Source organism: Leptodactylus fuscus, chromosome 1, assembly GCF_031893055.1.
Source record: "Leptodactylus fuscus isolate aLepFus1 chromosome 1, aLepFus1.hap2, whole genome shotgun sequence".
Lineage (NCBI taxonomy): Eukaryota > Metazoa > Chordata > Amphibia > Anura > Leptodactylidae > Leptodactylus > Leptodactylus fuscus.
In genome coordinates this window covers 128,642,652-128,657,682 of record NC_134265.1, presented here as the reverse complement: position 1 = coordinate 128,657,682, position 15,031 = coordinate 128,642,652, and the positions used below count along the sequence as shown (strand labels likewise).

Here is a 15,031-nt window from a genome sequence, read left to right as displayed (position 1 = left end):
CAAGATATCTGATTTATTAAAATGTATCTTGAAGTTAAAGAGTTCCCCATAACTATTAAAGAGGACCTTTCACCATTTTTCCCAAAGGCAGTTCTATATACTGCCGGAAAGCTGACAGTGTGCTGAGTTCAGCGCACTGTCGGCTTTCCCGATCTGTGCCCGGTGTGAAGAGCTTACGGTCCAGTACCGTAGCTCTTCTATGGTCAGAAGGGCATTTCTGACAGTTAGCCAGAAACGTCCTTCTGCCTCGCGGCGCCTATCGTGCTGTGCTTTGGAGCGGGGAGGAATGCCCCCTCCCTCTGCTCACACAGCTTGTCCATAGACGAGCATTATCAGGAGTGGGAGGGGGCGTTCCTCCCCGCTCCAAAGCACAGTGTGATAGGCGCCGCGAGGCAGAAGGACGTTCCTGGTTAACTGTCAGAAACGCCCTTCTGACCATAGAAGAGCTACGGTACCGGACCGTAAGCTCTTCACACCGGGCACAGATCGGGAAAGCCGACAGTGCGCTGAACTCAGCACACTGTCAGCTTTCCGGCAGTATATAGAACTGCCTTTGGGAAAAATGGTGAAAAGTCCTCTTTAAATAGGTTGGTCAAATGAGGGATGGAGACCAATAAATTGGTGGTTAGAAATACTAAGTCGTCGGCAAAAGCTGTTGTTGTGTGAACATGACACCCCACCTCAATACCTTGGACTAAGGGGTTATTTTGGATCTTCTGGAGAAGGGTTTCCACAACTAATATCTATATAAAATAGGCAAAAGGGTATGTACCGTTATGGATTTAAAATGGCTTAATGCCCCACTGACCCTGACTCTTGCACTAGGTGTGGAATATAAGGAGAAAATTACCTGGATAAAAATATCTGGTAGAGCAAACTTACCTACTGTGGCTCTTATGTACGACCAACTGACTCTGTCCCAGGCCTTCTCGGCATCTGCACCGAGAAGGACCAACGACAGCAGTCTCTGTTTAGCTCATTCAATAAGGCAGAGTACTCTACAGACATTATCTTTGCCCTATCAGCCAGTGATATAGTTGGTTTGTTCCGGTTGTATGAGTAATGGGAGCAAAAGAGTTGTATTTAATAACAAAATGGGGCAATAGTTTTCGCATAGTTTAGGATCCTTTCCCTCTTTATGCATAATGGGAATGTGAGCTTCAAGGGATTGAAGAGGGATCCCCTGACTGGAAAGCAAAGCATTACAGATGTAATAGGGGGAGGGGAAGGGGCTTGTTCAGAATGTAAACATCAGAGTGATTACATGCAAAACAGTAAAAAGCAGAAATTTAAAATACAAAAGGCATACTTGGAAGGTGGCAAGTAGCCATACAAGGTACTGTGATAAGTTTTGATATTTATTTTCCTGCTGACAGACTACCTATGTTTTATATAGACTGTATTGTTGTATATGACTATAATAACTGTATTTTCATACCATCACCTATGGTTCTTGTTTTTGCATTTTATAATTGCATTGCCATTAGTAAATTGTTTTGCACCTGACATTGGAAGCTAATAGTATAAATGTATCCCTCTGATAAAAATATGTTTATTTCTAATGATTTAATTGTGGGTCATTTGTGTATGCATAGACGTTATATCCCTAGTTACAGAACAATCCCCATGTCTCTTGAAGGCTACCGTATTTATAGAGCACTGCTATATTACTGTGCGCTCTATCAGCAATGCAATTGTTCAATCAACAGACAAGGTACTAGCAGAGGGATTCAGTTCTGAGATTATTTTACTGTATCCACTGGTCTGCTTGTTAGATATATTTATACATGCGTCTTTTATTATTTAGCCCTGTAATCTGTCATTGGTTAAGAAAATAATCCAAATTTTTTTATAGAAATAGAATAAAAAATGAGAAGAAAAATTATTCAAATTGTTAGTGTATAACATTTGTACTAAACCATTGCTGTCTTACAAAGGACATTTTTGGAAATTGTTCTCTGCATGTGACTATTACTGGTTTATCAGGTTGTATACAGTATATTATGATGTGCTGAAATTTATATATACTTGAAATATACACAAGACACAGATGCAGGTTCTTATCATTCTCAATTTTATTTGAAAACTTTTAAGTTTGATAACTTAAAAATATCTTATCAAACTATTGTGTAGGTTATATATTCTAAGGCTATATGTAATATGTCAAAATACTGTTTAGACTCATTCATAATTCATATTAACATTGTAAGAGGCTTGTGCTGTGAAAAATAGCAATCTTCAATATTTTAGGTGATTAAAGATAATCCCCTGTTAATATTTGCTCTTTTTTGTACTTTTGCGCATTGTGTACATTGTTAATGTTCCATGAAGCATGTTATATATCAAGTTATGCATCATGTCTGTGTCTAGGGTCTTATTAAGCACTAATCCTTTAATAGTCCCATGCTGTGTATCACACACAGTTGTCTTTATTTTTTAGGGATGCAATGGTGATATTTAATAATGTTGATAGTAATAGCACTAATAGTACAAATACGCACTATAGATAATTCCAGATATAGTAAGAAATACTGTACAGTACCTGAAATTATAGCTATCTGTAACTATAACAATAAAAGCTATTGATACTTGTATATTTTTTATAATAAACATAATATGGTATGTATTAACACTTCCGAGATTCAGAAATATATTCACTTGTGGATGACTGGGCACATATTTTTGTTTCCTGGCTATGTGGTTATTGATGGCTGACAACTGTACTGAGCAGAGGAGGAAGACTAGGAGAAACACAAAGTAATGATGATGATTGAATGGACCACATACTGGTTGTGGATTACTGGTTGTGGCCTGGTTACAAGAATGACCACAGAGAGGAGAAGGATGGTCTTACTCACTGTTACATTGCTTGCTAGTTGCCATGGCCATGCCCACTACCAAATTATTTTTCTCATGTGCAATATGTGCCGACAATATGTGCTCCCAAATGTGTGCCTGGACATCAACAGCTTTTTTTTTCTGCCTGCAAATCTTGTATATTGCCATGAATATTGCAATATGTTCCTTGACTATAAGATATGAGATCTTTTTACAATTTTTAGTATTCTTTATAGATGTAGCAAAGTTTAGCCCCTTAAGGACATAGCCTAGTTCGGGCATTAAGGCTCAGTAACTTTTTTCAGATTTTTCATCTCCGTCTTCCATCTTAGTTGGCACCATTTTGGGATGCATATAATGTTTTGACTAGCTTATATTAACATTTTGGGGGCCAGGTAAAAAAAACATAATTCTTTTATTATTTTCTTTGTCTTGTTTTTGTGTCATTTTATTTCCTAAGGAGCACTGTGTCCTTACATCCATAACTTTTTTTTATTGATTGAGCTATGTGAGGGCTTTTTTGTGGGGCAGATTGTAGTTTTACTATCATTATCTGATATGCAGAACTTTTTTGAGAATTTTTATTACTTTTCAACTGGTAGGCTCAGTGATCAAACACATTGTAGTATTTAAGATATTCCCTGTGTGGAATAGATAGCGTTATTTTTGTATAGTCTGTATTTATATGCATACAGAAATATAAATTTACATATGCATTTTATATATTTAGTTTTTTTAAAAAAAATTATTTATTCTTGAAATGGGAAAGGTTTTTTTTATTTAATTTTTATTACTTAGTACTTTTTTCACTTTCTTTTTTATTAATTCTTTTAGTGTGCCACACAGAACATTTAAAAGAGAGATTGGGGATCCCCTATACTCCCTGTACTTCTCTATTGTAGTATATCATACTGTACATAGGCTGCCAATGCCTGATAGGGCAAAACAGATAGAAGGCTGCTGAATGGAATCTTGTGACTTTATCAGAGACTTTCTTAAGTTTTCTTATGTGATTAGGTATCATGCTGCAGCAGATTATCATGCTTCAGATCTTAAAGGGGTATTCCCACGTCGCATACTCTCCAGTCTTTACTGCTGTAAAATCTTCTTTCTTCCTGGTTTATTGCATCATTTGGTGGGCGGGGTTTCACATGCAACCTGCCGTTTAGCCCTGCCCCCACATTTGTGTGTAGCTCCGCCCACCCATATTGGACTATGAAGTACAGGCAGCAGCAACTCCATTCTGTGTTACATACAGAGACTGCCTGTCTCTGCCATCATGAACACAACTGAATTAGCTAGCCTAATAACTGGGAGAACAGAAGAAATGAAAGCAGCTCCTCTCCCCTATCTGATAGCAGGACCTAGGTCACATGGTGTAGACACAGGAATAGCTAGATACACAGGCTCGCTCCCTGCACTTAGCCCCTCCTCCCTCCCCCTGAGAGCAGCAGATACATCACTTGACTCATGAGCAGCTAAGTCAGGGCTGTGGCCACAAAGAATTGAATAAAGTAAGATAGTGGACAAACAAAGCAGTTTTGCTGAAGCAGTGTATTTAGGAAAAGTCTTACATCCACATTAACAAGCAGTATAGATAGGATCCTTGTGATGGGACAACCCCTTTAACTCTGCTGTATCTGCATATTACTGTACATTTTCTCTAGTGTTTTAGCTACAGTTGTTGATTCTCAGTATGTAATCTCAACACTGCACTACTGCTCACTAGTGTTGCTTTAAGGGTGCCATGTTGACATGTGAAGTTTTTAGTGACTCTGTAGCTAGTCAGCACTTTGAGAAGCTGAATCAATCAGCAGCTGAGGAGAGATAATTAATGTTTGTTCAGAACTTCCCAGAACCTAATTAAATACTAGTTAGGTTCCTGTACTATAAACATACCAGTTGGTTTTCTCTACTCCTGACTTTGGCATGTTTACTGGATATCTGCCTTTTAACTAATTTGGCTTTGACTGTTAACTCTTGACTTGACCACATTAAACTCATTATATCAGATTTATATCATACATTACTTTTTTGCTTGTGAGTTTTTTGCTGTAGTTTACTGGTCTGATTTTAGTCTGCATTTGTACCTACAATATCTTTTTCACTCACTACTGTATGATAACCTGTATGATATGGCCAAGACCATGTGACCTCGCGGTGGGTTCTTTTGAAGACATTTGAATAGCCTTAGATTCTAGCAGCTAGAGCAGTGGGAGATTTAGGTGACTTGTTCTACTGCTATCTGTTATCTGCCAGTTTTGGTATTCTTGGGAATTGCTATAGAGACAATTTCAACGGTATTAAATGAATAGCATATTTAATGTTGGGAAAGAACTATAGTTTATGAGGTACAATGTTGATTTTGTGTGACTGTAAAGATGTCCAATTTTCAATACCTTGTAATGGATTTCCAGGTTAATAGAAGCTTGGCTTGTGTTCAAGATCATCTACTCTCTACTTGGGCAGAGTACAGAGTTAAAACCAGTTTTTATTGTTGCCTGGATTCACTCTTGTACTGATTACTGTAATTCTCTAACAATTGAGGTTCCCCTTACTAAAATATCCCTTACCCAATCTATCCTGAATTCAGCAGTCAGGCTCATATTTTTGACCAACTGCTACATGCGTGCCTCTACCCTGTCACTGCACTGGTTGTCCATACACAATAGAATGCAATTAAACTTTTAACCAGAGGAGTAGCTATGGATATGACAAAAACCCAGATCTGACACTTGGGACTCCCACAGATCAGCTTTCAGAACAGCATGGTTTCATAGTTCACAGCGATACCAATTATTACCTTTATAAAACTTTGACAAATAAATCTGACAATTTTTAATGTTTCCATGTATAGAACTGCTTAAGGCATCTTTTTTATTACCCCTATTGCATTCATTATATGGGATAAATATTTTCATAGTTCAGGCATTTTCAGGGGATATTTTATTTTTGTTGATTCATTTGTATATATGCATTCTAGGCAAAATGGGGATCTCAATTTTTCTGAACCCCCTACAGTTTAGATTGCTTATACCAAGGACTGTAATACTGCAAACTACATTACAGCCTATAGCTACTGAGATCAGAATATTCATATTGACACACATGGCAGGTCTAGTTGCCTTCAGAATGCTGCCAAAATAATCAGATGGCTCTTGCAATCTCATCACACAGAAGTCATAATGGCAATGAATATTAAAGGCAGAATGGTGGAAATATGAGGAGAATTAAAGACTTTGTATACCTTCAGATTGATTGAATATGTAAGTATGTATTTTGGGTGAAAATACTTTTTTTTTAAAAAAAAAAAAAAATGGGTTTAATTAAAATTAAATTAAAAATTTTGCTTAATTTAGCTTTTACTGCTTTTTCTATAAACCCTCTTCTTCCTATCCTGAACAATCTAATAGACTGATTTATGCCCGAATCAAAGTTCACATTGGCGTTGTGTTCTCAGTCGCTGGACCCGAACAATGGTGATCACTGAATTGGCCGTTACGCATGAACACTGGTGGACCCCACTGTGATCCGTAAAGTGTCAGACAATTTCAGACTGAAAGCAAAGGATTTTTCTTTCTGCCAATTTTTGCTGGTTACTGTGATGGAATCTCCAATGGCGTAGATGTGAATCCAGCCTTAATCATAAATCAGATTAATAGGGAGGATCTGAATAGTGAGCTGTCAGTCAATATAATTGTTTAACAGATTCCCTAATAAACAGTACTCTACAGCACTTTTTATACATGCAAATGGACAAAGCTAAATTAAACCCAACAAGAAAAATATTTTTTAGCCCAAAATACATACAAATACAAATAGTTTGAAAAAAAACTTAATGGTTCTTTCCATTAAAATTAGAAAATGTTGTCAATAGTATTTCATTGTATTATATTGACTATATAGTAAATAATTAACATAAATATATGTATTTGTATTTGATAACTTATTGCAGTTATCGCTATCAAATTCAATAATGAAATGTATTATACTTAGTTACATTAATGATGTAACTTTTTTGACCTGTGTCTTATTATTACTTTTATAACAGAGTTAAGGGCAATAAAGAACAATGACCAATAATTCCCTAGTGTCTGAGTTTATCATTTTAGGCCTTTCCACGCGTCCAGAAATGGAAACAGTACTTTTCTTTGTCTTCTTGATAATTTACACAGTGGCTTTAATTGGTAATTTAATTATCTTTCTGCTCTCCATCATTGACTCTGGTCTTAATACACCCATGTACTTCTTCTTAGGATTTCTGTCTTTTCTCGACATCTGTTGTACATCAGCTACTGTTCCCAAAATGCTGACAGGCTATGTGACAAAATCTAAGGTCATTTCATATTATGGATGTGTCGCCCAATTATTCTTCTTCACTTGGCCTATGGGTATTGAGCTTTTATTGCTTACTGTTATGGCTTATGACCGATACATTGCCATTGGAAATCCTTTGCGTTATGCAACCATAATCAATCGTAAAGTCTGCATTAATATAGCAATTCTTATCACAATTCTTGGTTCTCTGAATTCAATGACACATACATATTGTACCTTTCGGCTTCCATATTGTGACGATAATAAGATTAATCATTTTTTCTGCGAGATAATGCCTTTACTGAAGCTTGCATGTGCAGACACCTACATAAATGAGATTGTGGTATTTACTGCTGATTTTATTCTTGGCATTTGCTGTTTTTGCCTAACCTGTATTTCTTATATCTTTATAATTAACACAATACTAAAGATACGTTCTGCTGAAGGAAAACGCAAAGCCTTCTCTACTTGTGCCTCACACGTAATAATTGTATCCATGTACTATGGCGCCGTTATATTCACCTACATACGACCTCGATCTAGACTGTCTTTAGAGAAAGATAAAATAGTCTCTGCTCTGTACGCTGTAGTAACACCAACTCTGAACCCCATAATATATAGCCTAAGGAATAAAGAGGTGAAGGTGGCATTCAAAAGGACTGTTAACAGACTGTTACAGCATAAAGTTAAAAATATAACATAAAAATATACAAAATGATTTACCTAATTATTTTGGTGTTACATGCAATAAGTAGCCCTCTAAGACTTTCACTCTTTAATTTGATTACAATATTGCCTGTTTTGCGGTTGCTTTTTTTTTTTTAAATATATACTTGTCAGACTTAAAGATTAAAGAAATATCTTGAATTGTTTCCAGGTACAGCATCACATTTCTCAATAAGTTGTGTCTTGTATTCCAACCCATGCCCACCCTCTTTCACTGGGTTATATCTGCAATAGCTAACAGCAGATGCACAAGAAGGCTACAGATTTGGGAAGCTCCTGAACCGGGCCAGGACTCTTTTCTTCCTGTGAACCTGTGGGTCACGTGTTTGAGACCCTGCCCTATAGCTATACCTCTGTTTAATACAACACCAGCTGGCCTCAATGAGAAAGTAATTGTCACCTTACAGTAACTTATTCAGCCAATCATTAAGTTTAATTAGATTATCCAGGCTTCATTACACTTAAAGGGGTTTTACAGCCAAAAAAAATCTTTTAAAAGTGCACCCATATACTTTTAGCAGTGTTTTGAGTCATTTCTAGGTGTCTGTGGTATCTTCTGCATTTGTTTACTTGGTGTTACTTCCTACTATGTAATTTCTTGTGTACCTTCCACACTACCTACCTCTCACTGCTGCCCACCTCCTCTCTCACTTCGTTACACTCCCTCCCTGTCTCCCCAGCTAAGCTATCCAGACCACTACTAGGCCACTCCCTCCCTCCCTGTCTCCCTAGTTAAGCTACGCTAAGCTATCTCCCCAACTATTAGACCCCTCCCTTCCTGTCTCCCTAGCTAAGCTACACTAAACTATCCTGCCCACTGATAGCTCAAGTAACTAAGCCCCCCACCCCTCTCCATCGCATCATACTTACCTATTTTCTGATCTGGGAGATGGCGCTTCCTTTCCTCTTCACTGTGCACAGGTTGGAGACACAGTGCACAGACCATAAGTACCTGTTATGCCTGCGCTGTAGAGATGGGGTTCCATCTCTACTGTGCTTGTCTTACAGTCACCTCCAGACAGCGCAGAAGAGGAGTAGCCATTCCCAGACACAGGAAGACACGTAAGGATTGATGGGGGTTGGGAGGGGGAAGAATACTGGTCATGTTTCATTTCGGAACCGGTGAAATGAAACGTCACTTGATTATCAGAACGTCCCTTCAAGAAAAATGCAAATAAAATTCCAGCAGCCATAAAAAATAAAATCCAACTTTTAATCCATGTTGTAAAAAAAAAAAAAAAAAACATCCAAAATATCAAGGATCCAAGGAAAAAAAGATTAAAAATAAGTAGCTTACGTGTTTTTGGGTAAGAACAAGCAGCCCCTTAGTGTTAGCTATGAGTAGGATAAAAAGTTATATTTTAATGGATTTTAAATGGATTAAAAGTTATATTTTAAATTTTTTGGATGCTAGAATTTTATATGTGATTTCTTCTTGCAAGATCATTCCTGTGAATACAGGGTACTTTTCCATGCATCACATTGGATACTGTTCATACCATGTGGATTAGTTTGGTGAAGTGGTTAAAATAATGTTGATTGTTTTGTGTTCTAACTTATTAGAAAGTTTCCCTAGGGCAGTCACATGACCACCCCAGGGATTTGGATAATTATAATTTTTTTTTAATATAAGTAAATTAGAATTTAGGTGGGACGAGGGGGTTTAGTTTAGGGGAAGATTTGTATTTTATCCCGAACAAACCCTTTAAGGCTTATTCACATGATCACGATAAATGGATGTTTGATAGCTGTTCTTACATTTGCCACCTCATTGCTATTTTGATAACACTTTGAATTCAATGTGTATATTCACTTAGCATTTTATCTTGACAGCCTGTTTTTCCGGGGCACCAAAAAAAAACTGAAATGCACTGACAGACATACATAGTGCCATTTGAATAGACCCATTGAAATCCATGGGTTCCATAATGGTCAAGTGACAACCACAAAAGGGGATTGACCTTCCTGTGTCGATTACCAGGTTTAAGCTCTCCAAAGCATCTATTAAGTGGTGGCAGTAATTGTGATGGTGCAGTAGGATGGCCGGGAATAAAACCCAAGGGTAGTCACCAGAAAGGGTGGTCAGAATGCAAACAGCATCGAGGAGAGCATAGGAAGGAGACAGTCATGTGTCAGGACTAGAACAAGGAGGACAATCTGAAGACCAAGGCAGAAGTATTATCTAGGAAAAAAAGTAAGTTCCAGACGGGTATAAGGATGGGTAATCATGAACATTAAAAAGACCTTTGAGTATGATGTCTTTAGGCATTTTCAATAAACATGTTATTCATCTTTTATATTGTTTCGGGTTCAATTGTTCACACATTAAAAAAAAAAGTGCTTTTAGAGAGAGTGAAAACTTGTTAGTTTACATCATAAGAAATAAACCCTCTGTCGTTCAAGAGAATACATAATGATTTAGACCTGCTGGAGCAGAAGATCGGGAGATGTAATTGAGCTGGTGAGTTTCTTTTCTTTTTTTTTTTCTTTCACTGCCCCCAGCTTATTTAAAGATTAAAAGGGTTGTTCATTTTAGCCTGGACAACCCCCTTAAGATAATGAAGGCTTTACTATAAGGACACCAAAACTATGCAACTATTGTTTTAGGAATGGCTGTGACAGTGTTACAGTTAGTTGAAGCTAATAACCTATACCCAATGGGAGTTTTTAAAGACTTTTTTTTTAATATCCCTCCTCATCTGCTAATTTGTACAATGCATATTCCCTAGCTAGCATGGTGTAATCTCTATTGTTTAAGATGAATAGTTTTCATATGAATATAAAGATCAGCTCACGGTACATTTATGCTTTCACCATGTTATAAAATGTCCAATATTTCATGAAGAGAGCGACTGCCACCAATGTTGTAGAAAGAAAGCAGGTACTGTATGCGTACCTATATTTAGGGATGAGCCTTTAGTTCCTCCACCTATGAAGAGTATGGGGTCATCTATAATAATCTGCTTGCTTAGCTCTTTTTGTTGGAAAATCGGAAAATCAATTTCACTGTATTTGTGATTTAGTCTTAATATCCATTATTATATATTTTTTATAAAGTTCAGATATTTCAAGGATGAATTTACAATGAATATACAAGTCACAATAACTTTACTGTGCAGCACTAGATACATGTGTGTGGGCATCCTCCATTTGGTCGGTATTGTACTTTTTACTTACCTTGTTATGTATTATTGGCTGTAACTGTTCTTTCCTAGCCATTCTTTCCCTCTGTAGCATTCTTGCCTGTAGTGCTGTGGCCATATTACTTTATACTGCTGTTGCTCTAAATTTATGCTTATTTATATATGCTTTTTATTGTGGTAATTTTTCTGTGTTTTCTCCTCTCATATTTAGTCCTTTGTTATTGTCTTTTAATTCAATAAATATGTTTTTCATTACACCATTTTGTCTGTTGAGATTTTTGTATTTTTTGCATTAACTTTACTGTGTAAAAAATATTTTTATTGTTTTATGATCATTATAATGTTCTATAGATAAATATATATTAGCAAATGAAAGGAAAGACTATCTGGTTATTCTATGCTTTTTATTTAGACATCTAGAAATCTACAGCAATTCTTTTAACCATGTCTATCCTACAATAGAAAGAACATAAGGGAAAGCCACTAAGGGCCGATAATATTCTATGTCTAGTCAGACATCTGTGCAATTAATCTAATGGTATTAATGTTAAAACTAACAATGTTTAAGGAGGGGGGTATAACTAAAATAACAATATATTACCATGTATCAAAAGTCTACTTTATATTTCCTATGAACATTGACAAATTACAAATTCTTTATATAGAGATACATTGCCATCGGCGGCATTCATAGCATATTCATAGGATACAGTGTTGGCCAAAAGTATTGGCACCCCTGCAATTCTGTCAAATAATACTCATTTTCTTCCAGATAATGATTACAATCACAAATTCTTTTGTATTATTATCTTCATTTAATTTGTCTTCAATGGAAAATCACAAAAAGAATTGTCAGAAAGCCAAATTGGATATAATTCAACACCAAACATAAAAAGGGGGTGGACAAAAGTATTGGCACTGTTTGAAAAATCATGTGATGCTTCTCTAATTTGTGTTAAGTTACCTGAGGCACCTAACAGCTGGTGGCAATAACTAAATCACACTTGCAGCCAGTTGAAATGGATTAAAGTTGACTCAACCTCTGTCCTGTGTCCTTGTGTGTAACACATTCAGCATGGAGAAAAGAATGAAGACCAAAGAACTGTCTGAGGACTTGAGAAGCAAAATTGTGAGGAAGCATGAGCAATCTCAAGGCTACAAGTCCATCTCCAAAGACCTGAATGTTCCTGTGTCTACCGTGCGCAGTGTCATCAAGAAGTTTAAAGCCCATGGCACTGTGACTAACCTCCCTAGATGTGGACAGAAAAGAAAAATTGACGAGAGATTTCAACGCAAGATTGTGCGGATGGATAAAGAACCTCGACTAACATCCAAATAAGTTCAAGCTGCCCTGCAGTCCAAGGGTACAACAGTGACAACCCTTACTATCCATAGGCGTCTGAATGAAAAGGGACTGTATGGTAGGATACCCAGGAAGACCCCACATCTTACCCAGAGACATAAAAAAGACAGGCTGGAGTTTGCCAAAACTTACCTGAGAAAGCCAAAAACATTTTGGAAGAATGTTCTCTGGTCAGATGAGACAAAAGTAGAGCTTTTTGGGAAAAGGCATCAACATAGAGTTTACAGGAAAAAAAAGGCCTTCAAAGAAAAGAACACGGTCCCTACAGTCAAACATGGTGGAGGTTCCCTGATGTTTTGGGGTTGCTTTGCTGCCTCTGGCACTGGATTGCTTGACCGTGTGCATGGCATTATGAAGTCTGAAGACTACCAACAAATTTTGCAGCATAATGTAGGGCCCAGTGTGAGAAATCTGGGTCTCCCTCAAAAATCATGGGTCTTCCAGCAGGACAATGACCCAAAACACACTGAGTCCAGACCTGAATCCCATAGAACACCTGTGGAGAGATCTCAAAATGGCAGTTTGGAGAAGGCACCCTTCAAATCTCAGGGACCTGGAGCAGTTTGCCAAAGAAGAATGGTCTAAAATTCCAGCAGAGCATTGTAAGAAAGTCATTGATGGTTACCGGAAGCGGTTGGTCGCAGTTATTTTGTCTAAAGGTTGTGCTACCAAGTATTAGGCTGAGGGTGCCAATACTTTTGTCCGGCCCATTTTTGGAGTTTTGTGTAAAATGATCAATGATTTGACTTTTTTTCCCATTGTCTTTTGTGTTATTTTATTGCAAGCAAAATAAATGAAGATATTAAAGAGTTTGTGCTTGCAATCATTTTCTGGAAGAAAATGAGTATTATCTGACAGAATTGCAGGGGTGCCATTACTTTTGGCCAACACTGTATTATACAAATACTTAGGGATGAGCCTTTAGCTCCTCCACCTATGAAGAGTATGGGGTCAACTATAATAATCTGCTTGCTTAGCTCTTTTTGTTGCTCCCATAGACCAATATGGCTTGGTAGAACTATGGCCCGGATCACATGTGCATTTGGGCCATTCCGTTCCCCTCTCCACATGAAAAATGTGGAGAAAAAAGTCCTACAAGCAGCACTTTTCTCTCTGCATTTTTCATGCAGAACCGAGCGGAAACCTCATGGGATCCACGGTGTTCCTTAAGTAACTTTTTTCATGTGGATTACGTTTACATACAGGGATTCCCTAAGTGTTACCACAGAAAGGAAACCCATGCGCAGTTGTGAACCAGTCCTAAAGTCAGAAAACTCCTATTATCGGGCAGGTTAGGTACATGTTAAGGATCTTCATTTTAAAATATTGTTACATGCAATGAATTGAATTATAAGCATTGAAATCGGGATTTGATCTTTTTTATATATGTCAACCGTTACAGATGTTCTCATAGATTTCCAAGTGATAAACTTCACTTTTTATGAAACAGTAAGTGAAACCACAAAATGGAGAACAATTCCCTCGTGTCTGAGTTTATTATTTTAGGCTTATCCACTAATCCAGAACTGGAAACCTTAGTGTTCACACTTTTCTTGATCATTTACGTAATAGGTTTAATTGGTAACTTGGTTATTTTCATACTCTCCAGTACAGACTCTGGTCTTAACACACCTATGTATTTCTTCCTTGGATTCCTGTCAATTCTTGACATTTGCACTATATCAGCTACTGTCCCTAAAATGCTTGCGTGCTACATATCAAAATCTAAGGTAATCTCTTTCTATGGATGCGCTGCCCAGTTATTCTTCTTCCTCTGGCCTGTTGGGACAGAGCTTCTTCTTCTTGCAGTTATGGCTTATGACCGATACATAGCAATTGGCAATCCCCTGCGATATGCAGTGATCATTAGTCGGAAAGTCTGTATTAATACAGTGGCTGCACTAACAATTCTTGGTTCTCTGAATTCAATGACACATACATATTGTACCTTTCGGCTTCCATATTGTGATGATAATAAGATTAATCATTTTTTCTGTGAGATAATGCCTTTACTGAAGCTTGCATGTGGAGAAACCTACATGAATGAGATTGTGGTATTTACGGCCGATTTTATTCTTGGAATTTGTTGCTTTATCCAAACTTTTGTTTCCTATGTCTTTATCATTATCACAATACTGAAAATCCGTTCTGCTGAAGGGAAACGCAAAGCTTTCTCTACTTGTGCCTCACACATAACAATTGTAACCATGTATTATGGGGCCGTTATTTTCACCTACATCCGACCTCGATCGAGTCTATCCTTAGAGAAAGACAAAATCATTTCTGCTCTGTACGCTGTAGTAACACCAGCTCTGAATCCCATAATATATAGTCTTAGGAATAGAGAGGTCAAAGAGGCATTTAAGAGGTTTGTCAGGAGGTTGGTAGTGAACAAAGGTCAAAAACCGTATCATTAAGTAGGGCGAGAACCACATCCAATAGTGTCCTGAATACTGAAATATTAAGGGATTGTGTGCGTGGTTTTAATACAAACTTTACTATATATAAGTTTTTAGTAGATGAAAGATTATTACACATTGTGAAAAAGCATACCACCTATCTCATAAATCCTTTTAACCCCTTCCCAACATCCACTGTCCTGTTATGTCAGATGGCAGGTGTTTAAGTATGGCGGCCGCAGTTG

The 15,031-nt window shown here is 37.2% G+C and overlaps 2 protein-coding genes across 2 annotated transcripts; both read left to right on the top strand.

The window, feature by feature from the left end:
• The first annotated feature begins 6,910 nt into the window (after positions 1-6,910).
• LOC142189592 (olfactory receptor 13G1-like) lies at positions 6,911-7,858 on the top strand. The gene has a single exon (XM_075262200.1). The coding sequence runs from the start codon at positions 6,911-6,913 to the stop codon at positions 7,856-7,858; it is 948 nt and encodes a 315-aa protein (XP_075118301.1).
• Positions 7,859-13,853: 5,995 nt separating this feature from the next.
• Positions 13,854-14,804, top strand: LOC142189590 (olfactory receptor 5V1-like). The gene has a single exon (XM_075262199.1). It carries the CDS (start codon positions 13,854-13,856, stop codon positions 14,802-14,804), a length of 951 nt encoding a protein of 316 aa, XP_075118300.1.
• Positions 14,805-15,031: the final 227 nt, after the last annotated feature.

What these genes read in the sequence shown, in the direction of transcription:
- LOC142189590 (XM_075262199.1), top strand. Translation starts at nt 13,854, where the DNA reads ATGGAGAACAATTCCCTCGTGTCTGAGTTTATTATTTTAGGCTTATCC.
- LOC142189592 (XM_075262200.1), top strand. Translation starts at nt 6,911, where the DNA reads ATGACCAATAATTCCCTAGTGTCTGAGTTTATCATTTTAGGCCTTTCC.